Source organism: Salvia hispanica, chromosome 2 (genome assembly GCF_023119035.1).
Source record: "Salvia hispanica cultivar TCC Black 2014 chromosome 2, UniMelb_Shisp_WGS_1.0, whole genome shotgun sequence".
NCBI classification, from domain to species: domain Eukaryota; kingdom Viridiplantae; phylum Streptophyta; class Magnoliopsida; order Lamiales; family Lamiaceae; genus Salvia; species Salvia hispanica.
The window spans coordinates 3,283,188-3,305,438 of NC_062966.1; the positions used below are offsets into that span (position 1 = coordinate 3,283,188).

At 33.5% G+C, this 22,251-nt stretch overlaps 2 protein-coding genes across 5 annotated transcripts; one reads left to right on the plus strand and one right to left on the minus strand.

The window, feature by feature from the left end:
• The first annotated feature begins 838 nt into the window (after positions 1 to 838).
• On the plus strand, positions 839 to 3,719 carry LOC125204312 (transcription factor bHLH68-like). Its single transcript, XM_048102923.1, has 8 exons — positions 839 to 1,131; positions 1,217 to 1,547; positions 1,839 to 1,916; positions 2,026 to 2,091; positions 2,366 to 2,431; positions 2,555 to 2,617; positions 2,799 to 2,831; positions 3,357 to 3,719. The coding sequence occupies exons 1-8, from the start codon at positions 965 to 967 to the stop codon at positions 3,492 to 3,494; spliced, it is 942 nt and encodes a 313-aa protein (XP_047958880.1). The 5' UTR covers positions 839 to 964; the 3' UTR covers positions 3,495 to 3,719.
• Positions 3,720 to 8,656: 4,937 nt separating this feature from the next.
• Positions 8,657 to 18,568, minus strand: LOC125205350 (golgin candidate 5-like). Of its 4 annotated transcripts, none has more exons than XM_048104222.1 (20): positions 18,381 to 18,568; positions 18,049 to 18,286; positions 16,320 to 17,329; positions 15,817 to 15,888; positions 14,866 to 14,940; positions 13,856 to 13,970; positions 12,882 to 12,943; positions 12,739 to 12,786; positions 11,793 to 12,077; positions 11,653 to 11,712; positions 11,481 to 11,564; positions 11,326 to 11,391; positions 11,153 to 11,251; positions 10,855 to 11,073; positions 10,102 to 10,219; positions 9,808 to 10,031; positions 9,612 to 9,671; positions 9,387 to 9,500; positions 9,056 to 9,130; positions 8,657 to 8,980 (listed from the first exon to the last, which is right to left on the minus strand). In XM_048104222.1, the coding sequence occupies exons 2-20, from the start codon at positions 18,224 to 18,226 to the stop codon at positions 8,945 to 8,947; spliced, it is 3,000 nt and encodes a 999-aa protein (XP_047960179.1). In that variant the 5' UTR covers positions 18,227 to 18,286; positions 18,381 to 18,568; the 3' UTR covers positions 8,657 to 8,944. The 4 variants fall into 4 exon arrangements, with proteins under 4 accessions (XP_047960179.1, XP_047960180.1, XP_047960181.1 ...); XM_048104223.1 differs by having other exon boundaries at positions 18,462 to 18,557; XM_048104224.1 differs by having other exon boundaries at positions 9,808 to 10,028; positions 18,049 to 18,568.
• Between the last annotated feature and the right edge of the window lie 3,683 nt (positions 18,569 to 22,251).

Below are 22,251 nucleotides of genomic sequence, written 5' to 3' on the forward strand. Positions count from 1 at the left end.
AGTAAAAAATAACGCATTTTCTCACTATTACCTTTTCTTTTCTTTTAGTACCGAACTTTATTTTCTCTACTTTTTGTCATCTTCTACTTTATTACTCCATTTGTCCACCACTTGAACCGTTTTGCGATTTTGGATTGTCAACGATTTATAGGACTATTTACTTTATTCCACGTTTAAGACTTCACATTCCACCAACTTTTTATATTCACAATCTAATATAAAAATAATATTTTAAATAAGTCTTACATTCCACTCACTTCTCCATTTACTTTCCTTCACAAAGTAAAATAATTTTTTAAAACTCGGGTCGAGTCAAACGGGCTATTTAAATGGTGGACGAAAGAAGTACCTTTTTATTTAATACAAATTACATACATTTTTCTTAATTTTCGTATTGAAAAAAATACATCCACTACTATAGAACATATAGAGATTTTATGTTTACCCAATCAATTTTAACATACTATAAAAATAGAATGCGTAGAGGAGTAGTGTGTGACAAAAGAGACATTGCAATACATTGTTATACAATTTGAACCTAACCCTAATTCCTATCCTATCTAAAAACAATGCTAGTTTCCACCCCAATTCAAGGAAATAAGCTCCACGAGAAATTGTTTTTTTGGCCTGGAAACACTCCCCATCAGCTTTTTTTCTGTCCCACTTTATAATAAAGTTAAAGCAAGAATCAAGAGAGAGTGAGAAAAATATTATATAATAATTCACTATTTCTTTTATTATTTTTTGAAAAAAAAAATATCACTTCCTTTCCCTTCCAACCCCACAAGTATAAAATTACTTGTGTGTTGACAATGACATTGCCTTTCTTCAACCTATCTTCTCTTGAGAAAGAAAGCATAATTCTCAAAGAAAAAAAAAAGATTCAACCAAGAGCTCCAACAAGTAGATACAATGAGATTTTTTAGTTAAAAATCTACAGATATTTTTCACCTTGAAGTAACAAATGATGGCTAGAAACCCTAATTCGTGGAGCATGAATAATGGCATGCATCCACAATCTCAATTTGTTTATGCTTCCAATTCTTCAAATCCATCTTCAACCACTGCTTCTGCTGATCCACTTCATCCATCTCAAGAATTCCCAGTTAGATCTTGGAGCCAATTGCTTCTGTAATTCTCTCTTTATTTTACTTTCCTTTTTAATTTAATTTCATTTAATTCAATTTAATTCACACTTGAAAAATGATTTTGTTAGGGGTGGATTGGGAGGTGGAGAGGAGGAGAGATTTGGAGGAGCCCTCTTCAATCAGCAAAAGAAGATGGAGAATTGGGATGATCAAGTGATGAATTTGAATCCAAGTTATCAAAGTGTTGATGTGAAGCAAGAATCAGCTCAATCTTCAAGCTGCCAAATTTATGATGACGAAGTCCAAAAAAATTCATGGCCCCACCACCATCAAGTCATGCCTATCTCCTCTCCAACTTCATGCGTCACATCTCTCAGCAACAACATCTTCAACTTCTCCGCCGCAGCGGCGGCGCCGGAGGGGAAGAGCCACCTCCATAGCCAAGACCTTTCATCCGAGGTTAGTGTCTGAAAAAAAAAATTAATTAAACATTTAATAATCATTGCTGATTCTCAATAAATTCAATAACGATAAAATTACTTCTTCTCGCCTTCAGTAAAGCAATTATAATCGTGCAATATGCTCGAAACGTATTTTTCGGTATACCGGTATCGGCGAAAAATTAAATAGGTCCCATGACTCATAATTACAACATTTAATAATCATTGCTAATTCTCAAAAAATGAATGGTTTTTCCCCTTTTTCCTTTATTTCCATGGTTTAATTGATTGTTTGTTTCTTTGTTAAAAGTGCAACAGCACTATTACTGGTGGGGCATCTAAGAAGGCAAGGGTTAATCAACATTCTTCAGCCCAACCAGCTCTCAAGGTAACAAAATTTATGGGATTTTTAATTTGTTTTATAATCTCAATTTCTCACTCCAAACAAGAAATCATGGGGTTTACATTTTTATAATTAATCTCAATTTTATGTGCAGGTGAGAAAGGAGAAATTGGGAGATAGAATAACAGCACTTCACCAACTTGTTTCCCCTTTTGGCAAGGTAAAACAATTCTTGAAACTCTTGCACAATTATTAATATCTTTGGACAAAAGGAATCATGATGTTGAATTTTTTTAGCTTAAAACCCATAATGAAAAACTTCTCTATATCAGGACTTGCAATTAATTAATTATCAAAATCACAAAGAAAAGAAAAAAAAAATTACGAAATTCCCTTTTTCTTTAACATAGATATTAGGGCATGAGGAATTGTCTTTTGACAAGAAAAGATGGCTTTCATAAACATGACTTTGGAGGCATGTTTCTCTTTTGCAGACTGACACTGCTTCTGTTCTGTCAGAAGCAATTGGCTACATTAGATTCCTTCAAGGCCAGATCGAGGTATGTTATGTCTTATTCAATCTCATATTTAATTTTTATTAGGTGACAAAAATTTTTAAATTTCATTTTTAGTCAAAAGTGGAATTTTCTTGAAAATGAAAATGAAATTTGTGAATTTTGCAGGCACTAAGCTCGCCCTACATGCGCAATGCATCAGTAGGTACAAGTCATCATCCTCAACATTCTGTAAGTATATAAATTCTTCACATTTTCCAATGCACGACCAAGATTTTTCGGACACTGATACACCAAACATTCAGACAAAGATAATATGTATTGGGAATGGGAATGTCTTTGAATAATCAAATTAACTCACAAAACATTTATATAAAATTATTATTAATCAGAAAATAATTTTCTTTTACAGGTTCAAGAAAGGAATTGTTTATTTTCCGAAGAGGTACGTACATGCTTTATTGGATCAATCACTTATTGAAAAAGATGATTAATTTGAATTTGTAAAGCATAGTAGTTTGTTTAGAAGATGCATATCAGCTTTTCTATGATAGTCATTTGTAATAATTAAAGATGATTATGAGTTAATATAATCACATGATAAAAAAGATAGTATAAAGCTGCAAACTTGATGCAATTAATTTCTTTTGCTTCTCCTATTTTAATCTTTTTTTGCTTTTATGTGCTTTCAATTGAGATATATTTAAGTCGTATATAGCACATATATTTATTTAGTTTAATGTGTACTCCTATTGCTCAACTATTTTAACAAAGATTGATTAATATTGCAATTCATTTTATTCTATCATGATCTCCATATAGTAAAAAAGAACAATAGGTTTTATTGTTTTATTGATATTGTTTATTGTTTATCATGTTATAAGTTTTTATAGAATAGAATATAAATGTGAATTAAGTAACATTATATTAAATAGAAGATCTAATGCCCCAATTGATTAACATGTTGCAGGACTCACAAAGTGAAGGGGCTCAAAAGGACTTGAGAAGTAGAGGATTGTGTTTGGTTCCCATATCTTGCACTCAAAATGTGGGAAATGAGACCGGCGCCGACTACTGGGCTCCGGCGGCTTTAGGTGGAGGGTTTTAGAACCAAATGAAATTCTTGGGGATGTAACATCAGAAGCAGTCATTCTGTGGAAAACATGAGGGATTGACTGCGTCTGATGCTACTGATTTGCAGTTTTATAATATAGGGGGATCAAGAATTCAACCAAGGGGTTTGGAGAGGCTTTATTGTAATTCATGAAGCTTAATAATGTCTGATTTTATGCCATGTTTATGCATGCATATATTCAAGAACTTTGCTTTCTTATTCTAAGTCCAATATCCATTTCATGAGTACATGAAATGATATCAGTCATATTAGCTAAACTATATTATATGAATATAAGTACCCTTGATAATAAGGTTTATTACTTCCTAACTCTCTCTCTAAGTTATTTGAGTCTTATTCTATTTTGAGGTATCCTATGTTACTCGAATCATTCTCTTTATGGAAAAGCCCATAATAAAGTAGGAAAATAGCTTTAATGGTACTGCAAAACCCAACTCATTTTTGTTTTTGAGCAAGATATACCCGTTTTTGGGTTTGCACCAAAACAAACCTAATTAAATCCCTTTTTCTGAGATTTTGTGAGTATAAAAAGTGAGTGGATAGAGAATATGCTTTTAAGTTTGAGTTTTGTGAGTATAAAAAGTGAGTAGATAGAGAATATGCTTATAAGTTTGAGTTTTGTGTAGGTTGGAATAAAATCACTTTTTAATATGACATTTATACTAAAATAAGTCTGACTTTGGTGTAAATGGTTGGAGATGCTCTTAACCATTAACCACCTTTTCCTTAAATCTTGAGTCTAGAAGAAATGACTCAAGTGATTTCGGACGGATGGAGTATATTGCATATTTTCCACAATTTTATGAATATAAATGTTTTACTTTGTTAATACTCCCTCCATTTCTTAAAAATGTTTCATTTTAGTCTGTTTCTTAAAAAAAAAAAACTTTTTAGTTTAGGAAAGTTATTTCTCTCCAATGAAGTGAGACCCATTATTAATTAACAAACTTTTTCTTTCTATTTTTTTCTTATTTTATTAATTTTTCTATTAGAACCCGTGACGTTTCAAAAGTTCCGATCCTATTTTTAGAAAACTGATGGAATATAAGATGATTAGGTGTTCTTGATGAGGACATGTTGTTTTAAGGCTTCGTAGTAGCTATATTGCAGTATCTAAGCATTTCAATTTTTAAAAAATTATTGTTCAACCTTTTCCAATATGACAATTAATTTCCATCTGGTTTTTGGATTTTTTCATAACAGAAAGTTTGTATATATTGTTTAATTATGTTTTAAAAAGTCAAAAGAAAATACCATCTCATCCATTTTTGGGTTTTGGCTACATTGGATTGAATTGATTGAATTGGATAGTATATAATATAGTATATTCTACCATTATTCAAATTTTACTTTCACCTAAGATGGTTTAAAACTAATGCTAACTAAAAATATTTGTGTAATATAAGGTTCGGGTTTTGATTTGGAATCTTCTTGATTAATTTAAACCTTCCCAAACTTTTTATTTAATTTTCTAATATAAACACAAGTTTTGACACAAACAAAAGGTTGAAGCACTAAAATTGTTAAGACTTTAAAAGTTAAACATAACCTTTATCTAGTTTTTAGGTTATTTTATTGAGAATGTAGCATGTGTGAAGTTAAAACCATTTAAAAAATTGTCAAAAATAAGAAAATCGCCACTATATTTTTTTAAAAGTGCTAATTGCTAAATAAATTTAGCAATTATTTTTCAATTGTTTTATACTCCCTCCGTTTCAAGGAAGATGACCCCTTTCTTGGACGGATGTTTCCATTTTAAGTAATGGGTCATCTTGGTTGGGACAAACCAAAAAAGAAAATGGGTCATTTTCAATGGGACGGAGGGAGTATTATTTTTCAGTGAAATATTCAATAATGTGACAAACGGTTTTAAATATGTGGAAGTATTAAGAATATGTTAATTCACTTTTTCAAAATGATAATCCCTCGTTGTGTACTGAGTCATTTTTTTATTTTGGAACATTCCATGATAGTTGAGTCATTTCCATTTTTAGCAAAAAATAACACATTCTCTCACTCTTATTTTATTCTCTCTACTTTTCTCTCTCTCTTCTACTTTATTACTCCCTCCGTCCGCGATTAGGAGTCCCGGTCACTTTTGCACACCTATTTTATAAAAATAATAAAAAATAGTTAAAGTGGAGAAATGGTAAAATAAAAAAGAGAATAATGTTGAGAAGACTCTTGTCAACATTATTATCTCTCTTACTTGACCATTTGTCCACTTTAACTATTTTTTATTATTTTTATAAAACGGGTGCGCAAAAGTGACCGGGACTCCTAATCGCGGACGGAGGGAGTATCTATTTATTTAATACATTATACATTTATCTCTTAATCTCCGTACCAAAAGGAAATGACTCTACTAATACAAAACAAAGTGAGTATATATTTATGTGGTGGATGCCATATTTAAAATTGACTGACACTCCATCATATGAATTTCACTAGAAAAGATGCAGATGGAATAATTGCAAAAAATTCTAAAGCTAACATGTAAGTATGTATCAAGAAAAGCTTTTTTAACTGCTAATTATACTCCACCCATTCTAAGAAACATACTCCTTTATTGGATGGTACGAGATTTTGCACGGTTTTATTTTGTGTGCTAGGTGAAAGGAATAAAGTAAAAGAGGATAAATAAAGTATAGATAAAAAAAAATCTATTTTTAATACTGTGTCATCTTTGATGCGAAAAACTAAAGAAAAAAGTGGATCATCTTAAAAGGACGGATCGGGGAACGTGACAAACAAAACATAAAGAATACAATAACATTATAGAAAATAAAAATCATTTTTTTTTTGTTATAGATAAGTAGCAAAGATATCATTAAAAACGAAGACGTAATGCTTTAATGTGCCCAACCCAACATTCTTCCCTTTAGGAACCAACTATGGTTGACTCAACTAGTATTAAGTGATCTTTCTCTCTTTTCAATATGTATATAATGTATGTTGCGTCTGTTGTTTGTTAGCTCTTTTTTTGGGTCTACATAAAGTACTTTGCCAGGTGATTGACGAAAACGTAATAAATTTATTTAATTTTATTTCCATCCACTCATTATATACATATATAATCATTACAGTCTATACACTAGTGGTTTCGCAATAGTGATGTCCTAAATACGTCACACCCATAACTTAATTTAATGTATTATAGGCCATGCTTTTTGGTGCAACTGTTTAATATTTTCATATAAAATAATCCATTCATTTTCCACTACCAAAAGGGGTTTTATTTAAAAGAAAAAACATTATTTTCAAGTGAAATTAATTTATTTTATTTTAAAAATGTGTAGTAGGCATACATGCTCAAATCGAATCGAATCGGAGGTTAACCGCTTGTTCGTAAGTCGCGGCGGTCCCTAACCATCGGACGATTGAGCAGTTCACACGGTCCGATTCAGGTTTAATGAAATGCAAAACCAGAACTGCAGGTTCAACGGTTAAACTGACAATTCCAATAAAATTAAAAAATATATTATCATTTATAAAAATTAATTTTATATTTAAAAATCAATTTCACAAATAAATGAATACAAGAATTTCATAATAGCCCATATTTATTTGTTGGGCCTATAAATTCTAAGAAATCATTTTTGGTTGTTTATCTTTTATAGAGACATCCTTGAATGTTTTATGTTTCACTTTAATTGTGGGACAAAATATGTTGAAATATTTTCTTTTATAAATACATATTTAGATTATTCATTCATCTTTTTCTAATATGGGATACAAAACTTTCTTTTATCTTCTACTTTTCTTTATTTTTTTATATTTGATTATTCACTATTTTTATCTTTATTTTTTTCAAAATTCTTTTTCTAAGACAAATTTATAGCATCAACTAGAATAGTTTAGTTAGAATAATTTAATTAAATTTGACTGTTGCATGTTGCTCATAATTCATTAATTTGTATATTTATAGAATGTGGACGTGTCCAAATAATTGGATTTTAAGTGTAGGTGTGTTGCTCATTTTTCTCAATGTCTGTTACATTAATGGAAGCATAATAAAAGAAACTAACATCATATGAAATCTTGATGCCGATTACTATTCATCAGAATGAGGATTGCAGGAAAATACTTTGAGATCGTTTCTGTCGGCTCCCACATTAGAGTCGGCTGATTTTCGTCTAACATTGGACTAACCCTTGTTCCACGGATTGACCATTGTGCAAAATGATTCAGCAGTCAAGGAGAGCAATAGGTGTGGCCTTTGGAGCGCCGGACCATAAACGGGCATATGATACTCACATGAAACATCATGAATACAACATCCTAGCTACAGCTGCAGATGAACACGGCGAGGCCTTTGATCACAGTAAATGGGCCGTAAAATCAGTGAGCCAATTTAGTCGATTAGGGTTGGGCGACAAAGTGTTGGCGGTATGGTTTCAATTTAAGCAGCACCAATTCTCTGACGTTGAAGTGAACGTTAAAAATGACTTAATTGAATGTAATTATAATAATAGTCTTTTTTTTCAAAAAAGAGAAATCATCATTTATCTATAATTTTTTCGAACAAAAACTAAGTACTGACCATGAGGACCTTTCGAACACAAAAGGCAAGAACCTCCCCCTCCAGGGGTAGGAAAATAATGATCGGCGTAGCGGACCAAAAGCTATGGAACTTAGGTGTGGGTCTTTCGAATGGTATTTATCGTGAATGTGAAATCGTTCCACGTAGTATGCTCTCGGCCCATCAGCATGTGTTTTTGGTTTACGCCCCGTAACTCCTCTATTAGTAGTATAACAAACATTGCGTTCACCTTGTTTTAAAAATCTAAAATTTTTCTAAAATGAATAAAAATAATTTAATAATGACATAATTGTTATCCAAGAATGACCTCCCTTTGTTATATAATTTGTCACTAATATTGAGTTTGTATATCACAACCATATATACTAGTAGTAAGTTGTTTAGTTTAATCTTCAATTGTATATTTCAGAAAATTCACTCTTGAAAAGTACTTATATTTATTGACTCCACAGCTATTCAAAATAATAAATGTACAACCCCTTTACATACTTGCAGAAAATCTTGAAAGCCATATTTCTTTTTATCAATGGATACCCCACAAATACCACGGTCGAATCAATACAGACACATGAATAAACTTAAAACGAATAAATAAACAACACAAGCATATTTTTCCAATAAATGGTCCATCATGTCCATCTCAAGAAACGCCAACATAGAAAACAAGATCATTGTTTTGATCCATGATGTTTCAACACAATTAAACCTAGTCTACATAATTGCCATAAAAAAATTCGATGAATAAACAATTTTTAAAAGCATTTTACATTCTATAATCGAATTAACTTGGGGCTTAGTTAGAAGTCAAAAAACCAAAGCCGTATACAGTAATTTTTCGTGAAAATGCAACAAAATGCAAGTCCTGAAATCAATATCGCTATCATGGAGCAGCCATTGATGAACTTAGTATGTGAATCTGCAAACAGATGTCAGAAAAAAAGGATTAATACAAATGGATGAATGAAGTTGTAAAGGATAATCAACACTTCACCTTATTCACTAGCATGTTCACTTGCTCTCTGTACATCTCCTTTAGATCAACAATATCGGCACGGAGTTCTTCCAACTACACAGATTGCCCATTTCAATATCAGTTAAGATACACACTTGGAATTTTGTGAATGAAAGCTAACGTAAAAGGTGTTTTAATTTGCCTTCACGATAGGTTTTTGACTTGAAGCACGTGTATAAAGCAACACATGTTTTAAACTGATGAAACTTATGATTCTGATCTCTATACAAGTCGTCTTTCCTCGAATTCAAATGCATTGAGGTGGAATAACATGGTTAATTTTGGCGAGCTGTGAAGTGATAAAGTATACCTCTTCATCACGTTCTCCCATCAACTCCAGTGCAGCTGAGTGTCTCCTTCTAAGTGCTTCTAATTCTGCTCGAATTCCTGGTAGTGTAGCAGCTTCTGTCCGTAACTTTTCACACTGCATTGTGCAATTCATAGATAATTAAAAGCAACCCAACTAGCTTGCTAGATAAAAAGGAACTTGTGAGCTCATAAATCACCCAGAAACAAATCGGGGGGGTGACCTCACCTCTGCTGTCAGTTTGACTAATTCTTCTGCAAGTGAGTCACGAATGGATTCCAGAGAAGCCTGATGGATAAAAAAAGGACAATTACTAGAAAGATTCAAAAAAGATTTACAGAATGCCTTTATACATGGATAATTTAAGAGTAACGCTCTTGCATAATGATCACCGAGTGTAATTAGCTGAGATATCACTTCATACCAATCTTGAAGAATAAGATGCAAGTTCTCCCTCCTTTTGACGAAGGGCAGCTTCAAATGTGTTAGATGTCACACTCTTCATATAATATGGACTCACCGCACCATCCCCAACACTTCTATTTTCAGAAAAGGTCTCTGATGAGCCCAAAGTTGTCTGCAAGAAAAAACTTTCTTCCATACTGCTCAAGCTGCTTGCACTCGAAATCTTACGAGTCAAGTTACCTGCTGAAGTTTAACGCAAAATCATCAGTAAATGAAATGTATAAGTCTTTTGTGTGTAGCTGATGGGAAATACCACTATCAAATGCAGCTGACTTCTGCCTAGCTATGGGAACTTGATCAGGTACAGTAGAAGACTGAACTCGGGCAGCCCTTTCCTGATCCAAACGAGCAGTTTTTTCCCGGTCCAGTTCCTGTTTAAGGAAAAGAACCTTATCAATAAGCTAGTGCGTGGAACTAAAACTGGAACTAATATTCAAGCATTTATTTAGCACATTCTCCTAGCACTATTTGTGATATACAGTCCAGAAACATATTGATAGTGGTAGTTCATGCAGGACTGCAGATCATTCCCTGCACTGCATTATTTTTAGTCTTCAGTTGTTAAGTAAATAATTTAGTTATTTAATGTTTTAAGAAGTCTAGTTAGTAATTAATTCAGCTGTTTAGTGTTTTATCTTTTCAAGTTAGAGTCAAGATAAAATTTTCTTTCAGTTGGGAGTATGTCAGTAGATTGTTATAAATAGGTCTTATGTTCCTATTTATTAATTGTTCAAAATATAGTTAAGTTCATTTTGCTGTGGCCTCTTAGGAAAAGATATATCTTTTACTTTCTTTGTTCTTTTATTTCTATCATTCTATCTTTTCTCTTTATTCCTGTTTTCTGTTCAATTCCAGCAGCGAACCACAATCTTCTCTATCACATATGATATGACCCGAGAAGCAAAACTAAAAACAGAAAAAGAGGAACAAAAGTTGCAGCATTAAGCATCACAAACACAAAGTTAAGATAATACAAATAATTTCTGGCTAAAACTAAAAGTGCTACCTGTTGAAGAAGCTCTTGATGCATCAGTGCATCATGCAACTCCTCCTTATGTTTTCTCCTCAGTTCTTTCAGTTCTTCTTCGAGCTGATTCGCACGACTTTCATTGGTGTCAGCTTCCTCCTTTAAAGCAAGATATTCCTGCCTATGTTCAGCTGCTTTATGTCTCTCCTTTTCAAGAGATCTTGTCAGCTGTGTCTGCTCAGCTCTAAGGCATGATATCTACAAAACTCCTCTACCATAAGCTGATCTTCAAGGTAATTATCTAAGTGACTTAAATCAAGTATTAGAGTAAAAATACCTGAGCTTCAAGTACGTTTATTCGAGATAAAGTTTGAGTTAAACGTTCACTGATAGAACGCTCCTTTTCCTCTGCAGCAGCAGCATTTGCCTCTGCTTCCTGTATTTATATCAAAAATAAATTCAGGTGCATCAAAAGTGTAATAACGTGTAAGGGGAAAATCCTGAAGAAACCTGAAGTCGTGAGTTTAGAGATCTCTCTACAGCAGCCCATGCTTCAGCCCTTCTGGCGGCTGTTTCCTGAGATCAATCATTAGACATAAATATAAATGAGTGCCAAAGGAAACCATGTCTAGTCATCCAATAAGATACTGAGTACACAGTAATACCTGCATTGCTTCAATCTGCCTTAAAAGAGGTCTGGTAGAGTCGGGAACTTGAGTTATTAACTCCTCGCACCTACGCTCACTAGCCTAGACAAATAATTCCACATTAGATAATAGAAACTGATAAACATTTTTGAACAATAAGATTATCTATCATCAAAAAGGCCAAACTTACTTGATATCGCTTTTGAAGATCTTCAATATCCTTACGAAGCATATCTTCTCTAAAAACTGCCTGCAAGAGAGTGAAGGTAACTGTCAGTTTAGTACTAGAGAGGTGAATGAGTACCCATAATCTTCCTCTGGGAAACTAACCTGCTGCTCCGTTCTGGTCAGTGTTTGCCTTAATCCTTCAAGAGTTTGAACTAACATACTTTCACGCTCCTCAGCCTCTCTTAGACGACTTTCTAGTTCAGTTCTCGCTTCAGTATTTGCACGTGCCTCTGCTAATGTTACAGCTTCTTTTGCTGCAGCAAGAGCATTAGTGTAGTAGTCTTTTTGAGCTGCAAGTTCAGCTTGATGCTTTTCTACAGTTTCTTGAAGCAAATTTTCAGTTTCTGCCTTGTCTCTTTTCAAGCTCTCTATTGTATTCTCTTCAACCTATTAATGAATATTCACATCAACTCCTATAAGAATTAAATATAAAGATATGCAGGTACATGTCAAAGAAAAATTTGGTGGTAGGTAATTAAGTATAGAAAGATCTTGATGCTAAATGACAGAATAACAACACAGCCATTGTATTAAAGTTTAGTGAGTTCCACAAGGTAAGAACTGTATACAAAACCTATAAATAAAGTGATTTATGAATACATCATAACAAAGACAGAAGCGCATTCCTTTTTATTTGTTTTACAACATTGCAGCAAGCAACAAAAAACAAGTGATTCCAAAATCACATGAAACTAGAGAATAGAGATACAAAACAAAGAACCAACTAAAATGTTTTTAAACTGAGTACTAAATATAATGGCTAATATAATAGGACATGAAAGAAGGTAATAATGCAACCACTTCACTAATTGAATTGTATAGATAGTAAACAGGCTAGATATCGCAATCGTCAGAAAATTTTCAATTACTGCAGAGGTGGTCATAGTAAATAGAATTACAAACCTTAAAAGTATCGAAATACATATATGAACCAAAGAAATTACAGGCCTTCCTTACACATTAGCAAGAAGCATACAATTGGTGGCAGGATGAGCATATGTAAGAAAAAAGATGCACGTACTTATAGATAACATTGAAGAAAACCTACCTGTATCTTCGTAAGGAATCCTTTCTTCTCTTCCTCAAGCTCTCTGATCTAGATTTCAATAAAATTTGACAGATAAATTAAAGATCCAATCCGTGTCAAACTGAAAGAGTTCACAGAAAGAGAAAAAGATCCAAATTGCGCACCTGTGCCCTCAACTTTCTGATATGACCTTCCTGAGCAGCTTGCTTTTTTGAGAGCTGTTCACCTGAATATTTATGTGGCATCAAACTCTCAATGTCAGGTGTAATCTAAAATTACTAAGCATGCATACGAATGATATCAAATTAGTGGAACTAGGAAGATGATTTTTAATAACTTTAATCTCTTAGTGTGAGTAAAATTGTGTAACCACAGAACAATATAAGAATAGACATTTGAAAAAAAGGACCAGGTCATCAAGCAAGTTTCACAGAAAAGCTCCATGATTTTCCCTTTCTGCTACTTTAGACATTTGAAAAAAGGACCAGTTCATCAAGCAAGTTTCACAGAAAAGCTCCTTGATTTTCCCTTTCTGCTACTTCTTTCTTTTTATGAGGAATAGCTCCTTGATGTTTTTACAAATATTTAGAGTAAAATTATCCTCTGAGAACCAGTCGTCTCAAAATAATACAAATTGTCACAGTTTCAAAACCAAATAGCTTGATCCTTTCCTCTCTTAAGGACTTCATTTTTTGTTTCTTCTATCTCAAGATTTATATATATCATAGTTAATACTCCCTTCATCCAATAAAAAAAGGCACAGAGCACAGGTTTTAAGATATCTAGTGTTGATTGTATCATGAGTGGAGAAAGGGTACCAGTTTAGTTTTCTTTGTATTGTGAATGGTGAAAGAGTCCCACTTTAGGGGTATTGTTATGTAAAGTGATTGTAAACAAATTGTGATAGTAAGGGTTTTATGTAACAATTTCTGGTGGGGTAATGTACAAAAAATAAGAAATTATTATGAGATAGACGAAAAAGGAAAGTGTGCTTGTTTTTATGGGACAGATGGGAGTATAAAATAATGTACTGTTTAACATCAGGATGATTCAATTATGTGACATGTGATATTGTTTAAGCTGTTTAAAATCACTGATTGTTTGAAGTGATTCTGCTGCTCCAAATATAAAATCAAACCTTCGGCCATCACTTGGTTGATTATTTCATCCTTTTCTTTCAGAAGAGCTGCAGCATCACTTTTCTTATTTTGTTCTCTGCGCAGTGTATCCCTTTCCCTAGTGAGAGCATAAACCTGAAATAAAGGAAGTCTTAACTACACCGAATCTTAACAAGACAAATAACTCAGAATATTTATTCGTAGGAGTTAGCAAGCACATTATGCCAATATAGACTAAATATCAAGAAAATGGATTTTAGAAAATATAAATTGATTAAAATGAACTTTATCTTCTTTATTGGCAATGAAGCGCAAATCAGTTGGTAAGACGTTCTTCTCCAACCAATAGGTCAGGGGTGGGAATGGAAATATAAAATGATTAAAATAAACTTTATCTTCTTAATTAACAATGAAGCACAACTCAGTTGGTAAGACGGTTCTCTCCAACCAATAGATAGGGGGTTCGAGACACCATGGGGATAGATGGGGTTAATCCTCTTTTAAAGAAAAAAAAAACTTTATCTTCTTAATTAAATGCTTCATAGATAGATAAATTATGAAATGAACAGTCAAGAAAATAATTGAAAAGGTATCCCTACTAAGAGAACTTGTAGCAAATCATAAACAATAAGCAGTTAGATAACTCGTTCTATAAAAAATCAATCAAAAAAAGAAGCAAGACCGGTCCTCATAAAGTTGATGTTCAAAATGTTCTTTTTTAACTGCACAATTTCCATTAAGATCATACGGCACATCATTCTATGTGATGGCAGTCTGAGCATTAGACAAGAAACAGACAAATAATACTCAGTTTATCAACATGCTGGATGGTTTCACGTAAAGTCAGTTAACCAGGGAAGAAATACAGAAGGCTTAATTCTATGTGATAGTTAAGTATTTCTAAGGGTTCATCAAAATTTCAGTTACAAAAACAGTTACAAAAACTTCAGGGGCTACATCAACGTTCAGCTATCCAAGTGTTCAAATGTAACATGTAAGTAAAGATGAAATACAACATGCAAAAGTATACCTTTCTCTCAAGTACTGCTACCCTTTGATGATACTCCTCTCGTAGAGATTCAATTTCAGCTTCATTTGTTTTTCTCTGGAAATCACTTTAGCCAGTTAATAATTTGTTCATAGATCTGTAAAAATATGTTTGTGTGTAAGTGTGTCAGAAAGCTTTATGGGTGTAACATGTACAAGAATGTGGATGTACATGGATACCTCAGGACACAAACTCAGCATAGTACAATGACAGCTGAATTCGTTATGTTCCGGTGATACCACAACAAAGAAACCAGAAGATATCATATGATATGTTAGATAGACTTACAGTGTCCATGTACAGTAAATAGAGAACACCCAACTAAACTTGAAAGTTAAAAGCCCCTATTTTTATAACCTCACTCTAGCATTAAAGCTTTCCCTTGCTATAATTTCCAATAAAGCTATCCTTTTTGAGACTTTTTTCTTGACTTGCATCTGCCACTATTTTCTATTTCTGAGAAGACATTTTATAACCTCACTCTAGCATTTCCCTTGCTATAATTTCCAGTTGTTATACTTAATGTGCCTAGTAACAAGCATACAACCGTTGATTAGGAGTCCCGGTTCACTTTTACTAGAAAATATAAATGGTACGTAGGTCCGTCCCACATTTTACACTAACACATTTTACTCCCATTTTATTATAAAACTAACATATAAAAGTGGGACTCACATTCCACTATCTTTTCCAACCACTTTCCTATATATTTCTTAAAACCGTGTCGAACTCAACCGGGACTCCTACCCGCGGACGGAGGAAGTATTAGATACCAGCACCTCTAGTCAATATCCAATTTATATGTTATCATGCATGGTTGGCAAATGAATGTTATTGCTTATTTCAGTTTTGACCTAAAACCAAAAAGTGATTAAAAAAAGCAAAAACAATGTGGGTGCAGTAAAAAACTAGAAAGGAAAGAGCAACCATTACCTTCAATTCATCAATTACAGTTTTAAGCTGCTCGTTTTCATTCATCAACCTTGCAATTTCATCAGCCTTGGCCTGTGAAGTAAAGAGGAGAGGGAGAAGGGCTCTAATTTCTTTCTTTAAGAAAAATTACAAGAAGCGACTGTATGCTTTAAAGAAAAGAGAGTAACAAGATCACAAATTACAAGAGAGTTTATTAATGGATTCTCATGCTATACCTCAAATTTAAAGAGAAGCGTGACAAATGAAATGTTATAGGTGAGGAATATTTGGAGGAATAAAATAAATTTGTTCGGGTTTATTGATAAAAAACAGCATTAGAGACACCTTTCTTATTAACACACATCAACTGCACATCAATTGATCAATTCTCTAGTCGATAAAGTTTTCCATAGCTAAAGAAATAAGCCCTTTTGTTGTTTGAACAAAGTATGCAAGTAATATTTGTACCATATGAGTCTATGATGCACGCCAAAATCCAAAAATAAGTATGACAACTTCAGTACCTGAGCTTGTCTAGCAGCTCCATGCAATGCAGCTTCCATCATTTTCATTTCCTTCATCACTTTATCATGTTCAGCCACAGAATCTGCAATATTAGATGAGTTGCTTGCAGAACTCATCCGTTCCTTTACATCAGTATCTTTTTCCATGACCTGCTTTAGCTCAACTGAATCAGAGATTACATCATTGAGAGGTGTGACCAAATCTGAGGCTGCTTTTGAAGCCTCCACCTCACTATGTTGTAAACCAGGAAGATTGTCATTAGAACTATCTTCTGCTTCTATGGTGCTAACAGGAACATCTGTGACATGTGTTTCTCTGCTTTCATCTGGGCCTTGAGGAGAACCATCAAGTGTTTGGGCTGGAAAAACATCTTCAACATCTTGACTTTTGGCATTCTCATCATCTATGCTCTTAGACAAACTAGTAGCATCATTAGTAGAAAGAGAAGCACTAGCTCCTACAGTATCTCCAGGACTTACAGATTCTGGTTGTAGTGACTCCGACAATGTAGAAGATATGTCTTCTGACCCCTTTTCCTCCTGAAGATTGTCAGTGGATCCAGGTTGCAGAGTCTCTGACGATGTAGGAAGTACTTCTAACCTCTCCTCCTCTTGAAGTTTGCTTGTAGATTCTGTATGCTCATCTTCAGATTTTTGTTCAGAAGCTTCAACAAGAATCGGAGGTGAAACCACTTCATCTTCACTGTGGTCAGAAGCAGTATTCTCTTTTGCCTCACCACTGGTATCCTTTATTTCCTCTTCAGGTCCTGTTTCTACTTCTGCATTTCTCAATTCTTCTTTTACTTCTTCTCCTCCAGTAATTACTTCACTCACTTGATTAACTGAGTTGTCATCCTCAACTTGTTTTTCCTTGATAGAGGATGTAGGATCTAAAGCTTCGGACATGTCTGACGACTCGACAGTATCTTCGTCACCTCTCTGACCCATCAACCCAATAATAGGTTCGAATAACGCCTTCCTGTCAGTAGCTAAAGGCCATAGTCCTGATGCTGTTATTCAGAAACTATGAGTATAAGTGATATTGCCAATCTCACGATCAACCATTAAATTGATTGAAAACTTCATAAAATCTTGTACATATACATCTATGAATACGCAATAAAATTATAAATGGACTAGTAGCTTTATGCCCTTGCAGAACCTCAAGGCCCTAATAGTATCTCTAACCATTTACACGACCAAACCAAACTCATTCTAGTGGAAATGTCACATAACATAGTAATTTTACTCCAATCATTTACACCAAACTCAAACTTAAAAGAATATTTTCTATCCATTCACTTTTTATAATTCCAAAATATCAAAAAGTGGTTTGGGTATGTTATAATGTAAACCCAAAATAGGTATTTATTTGTCAAAGCCCCAAAATGGGATGAGTTTTGAGGTACCATTGGAACTATTTTATTACTCTATTAGTTTTGGAGTAGCATTGGAGATGGTCTAAATCAGTAAACTACAGACACAGATACATTCATCAGCAAATCAGCAAAACTTCAAACTTCACAATGGCTGACACACAAATGTAAAAATATAAGGCACCAATAAATCTAACCCTCCAGATATATTTGCAGATCGAAAGCTATTTCAAAAGTTAACTTTCCTATTGATTCCAAATCGGCATGACAAACCAGTAGATCTCATTGATCGTGACTGCAGCACATTCAATACAAAATGCAGTTAACGATCAAAAATTCGCCAAATAACTTACCCTCACTGTCACTAGAAGCAGCTGCAGCTGCAGCTGCAGCATCAGCATCCGATTTCTCCTCGAGTCCAAGCGCACTATCGAAGTTCTTCTCGATGTTCTTCACACTTTCGCTCAGCTTATTCACAGCCCCGGCAAAATCTAAGTTCCCCAACGAAACTTTCCCACTGAACCACGCCATATCTTCTTCAATCAGGCCGCTTGATCCACTCTACCAAATATCGCGTTCACATCATCCAAGCTGACAAAGCAATCAAATCAGGAGTCACAACCTCCCCCCACAAAAAAGGAGAAGAAAAGTAGGAGAGATTTGGCGAAATTGAGTAAATCTCTACATCATTCAAAAAGGAAAAAAAAGCGGAAAATGAAGATCGAGTGTTGTTTCTATCGGTAATCAGGTTTGGAAATAGCTTAACCGATCAATTGTGAGAGTGATTTCAGAATCAAATCGGAAATTTGGGAATTGGGGATTTGGAAGGTAGGGATCGTTAATGCGTAGCCCAATTTTATTTGTTATTATGGCGATTCGATTGAACTTTAACAGTGTGGATCGATCTATTTGACGGTAAAAGTGAACTTAATAGTAAGAGTAATATTCTTAATTCGTACTACTATTTTATTATAATAATCTTTTAGATAATTATAGGGCCTAATCTTTTAGATAATTATAGGGCCCTACAAACATTACATTTATTTAAAATTTGGTATTTCTTAGTAACTTTAAAATTGGTACATAATATCACAAGCTTTCCCATTGCATATTTTACTAATTTGCGAGGTTTTTTTTATCATATTTTATTTACGTGGTTTTAAACGTGACATTTTATCCTACATGTTATGAACTTAAAAATGGTTTAACATATCATAAAACGTATCACGTTTGCCTACGTATAATAAGATTTTGATAAAAATATCTATTTGAGTGAGTTTGGGAAAATACCAAACAATATGCAAAATTTATGATATTATAGACCAATTTCAAAGTTTATGGGAAATACCAAATTTTAGGCAAAATTCATAGTTTTAGAGACCAATATCCCATAATTATACTCCTGCATCCGTCGGGATTCTCATCTGAGTTTGGCATATGTGTTCAAAAATACTTTCTTTATTCTATAGTAGTAGAATCATTTTTCCACCTTTAGTGTTCCATAGTAGATTCTCCTCTGTAGTAAAAAGTAGTAGTAACACATTTTCACACTCGTACTTTTCTCTCCCTCTTATTTTATTATCTCCACTTATCCCCTCTCCTACTTTCTCCTTACCAGAAAAATATGGGCATATGGAATTAATGCACAATTGATAAAGTAAGAGAGGTGATAGAGAAGGATAGTTAAAGTAGTGTTAGTGAGTCATAGTGGTATAAGTTGTACATAAATTGATGTTATGTGTAATGAGTTGGGGCAACATTCTATAAATGAAAATGCTCATATTTTCTATGGAACTGACGGAAATGAAAAGTGCATATTTTATGGTTCTTCACTTATACCCACATCCTTACGTAAAAACAAAAATTATTATTGGCAACAGAAAGAATAATATCTCTATCTTGAGGCGGACGAAAATGAATTGCACTTTTCGTTCATCCATCTCCACATCTAATGTACTCAAGAACTCCAATGTGAGAGCCCAGTACGATTCTTCTGACTCACCAAATAGCTCGCTCGGTTTCCCCATGGTGCACAGGGCAGACAACTAGGCGCAAGAGTGGGGCTTAAGCTCTTACCCTTCTTTTCCTACTTCTATTTTAGAATATGTGAAGTCTTTGCCAATACTACTGAAGAGTCTTGGATTGAATGATTGAAATGGATTAAATTAAAGACAAAAAGGAATAAATTACGGGAAAATGAAGTTAACAATGACGGGCATAAATTATTAATATATGCAAAAGGTGAAAAAGGTGGCCTAACTTATTAAAAATCAAAAATTGACCAAACTTTAATAAGTTAGGCCACGTTTTTTAATTAGGTGATGTTTTTCCAAAGACATGTTGTAGCAATTGGAAAAATTATTCATTAGAAAGATTCAATTATCATATTGGGGCCGTGAATAGTTGTCACATTAATACTAAAATTCAGTTTGAAGTTTTTCATGATCAAATAAATAGTGTGGCAAATATATTACGGTCAAATACCCGTGAGATGGAAATTGCATATCGTGTTTGGCTGACAACCTTATTGGATTTGACTCGTTTTCTTTTAAAGTACGAATTGTCTTTTCGTGGACAATGTGAGTCAGATAGTTCTTTAAACCGAGATAATTTTCCAGAGTTGCTTCTATGGTTTCATCAATGTAACGATGATGTATCTGGAATTTGGGGTACAAATGCTCACAGTAACAATCAAATGAATTCTCTATGAATTCAAAAGGAATTAGCAAATGTTTGTGCTTCGCATGTCACACTTTCCATAGTTAAATATATTGGAGATAAAGTTTTAACTCTTTTTGGTTAATGAAGCTCAAGATGTTTTATCAAAGGAGTAGATGAGAGTTGTTTTAAGATATGAATAAAGATGGATATGATTGAGCAATTTATTGGGATTGTGCATGTAACTGACACTTCCCCTCATTCATTGAAATACGTTATTGAATATTTATTGGTAAAAGCATAATTTATCTCTATTTAAAATGAGAGGTCAAAGATACGCTGGAACTTCTAATATGCAGAGTGAGTTTAATAAATTGAAATCTTTAATATTGCACGAAAGTTCATATGTCATGTATATTCATTGTTATTCTCACCAACTCCAATTAATTATTGTTATTGTTGCTAAGGGTATTACAACCGTGAAGAATGTCTTTAACTAGGTCACATGATTGTGAACCCTAAATATGGTCGAGGCATCTTGTAAGAGAAATGAACAACTTAGGAAACTGCAACATGATAGATTAGTTGAAAAACTTAGTGATGGAGAATGGTAAGTGGAAGAGGTAAAAATCAAGAGACTAGTTTGATAAGGCCTGGAGACACTCCTTACGGCTCTCATTACTTCACATTACTTCATCTATGCTCTATGTGGTCTTTAGTTGAGAAAGTGTTGGCAATTGTACGTGACGATGCCACTTCATACCACTGAAGGCTTGATCAAAATGATGGATAGTTATGTGTTTGTTTTCTCTTTGCATTTGATGAAACATTTATTAGGAATAAATGACCAATGAATTGTCTCTTGCCTTATAACGAAAAGATCAAAATATTGTTCAAGCATTCAAAGTGTGAAAACATTAGTAGCAAAGTTTTAGAGGGAATGGATGGGGAAGTCACACTTTCAAGCATTTAAATTTTGGGAATTGCACCATATTTCATAAGTTGATATGAATGAAATTATATAACGTCATGGTCGTAAGAAGCTTGCAGCATAATTGATCATATAGAACGATGGACTGAAACTCTCAAATTATTTCTCGGGTATAGAATGTAGCCAAAATGTTCCTTGGATGAAGCTTTAGGGGGTATTTATAGGCTTTCAATTTGTGTTCCTTGATGTGGTATATCTGTTATCCCAACAAGGTAAGCCTTGGAGAGAAAATAAGTTAAACTATGCATCGCCCGATCCCAGTCGGTCACTGGACAGGTCACAGCGAACCAATGTCGAGTCTTAATCTCTCGGAACATTTTCTAGCGGGTCGTTGGTCGTGTCTTCTTCTAGACATGAATTCTGAGGCGTAGTATTGCTTCTTCGGCGGTCAATGGGCTCTCCGGCAGCTGCTAGTTGACTCTTTTTCTCTGGACTTCTGATCTCAACCTTTTTCTATCTTTTAAGACTCTCTTTTGCACATTTGTCTTTTAAGAATCTATTTTGTACATTTATCACAAAACACGTCAAAATACCAAAATATATAAAATGTGCAATAAACAGACATGTAATTCAACTTTGACATTCAAAACGGACCAAATAATAGTCTCAAAACAATGTAAAATCAGAGAGTATCATTGCATGGATTAGATAATTGAGAAAATTAAAATTTTATAATTTAATATTCCAACTTCAAAGTTCATGGAACAAACTAGAATTTGATCAAACTTCATGATTTAAATTAATAGTACTAGTTGTTCAATTGATTATTCTATGCAACTGCATAATTCTCTGTCCTTCCTATAAAGTTGTGGAGAAATTATTTTATTATTAAATTATGGCCGTTCTAGCATTATTTATGCTTAAATTCTACTCCTTTATCTTTAAATAATTAAAATTTACTTAATAA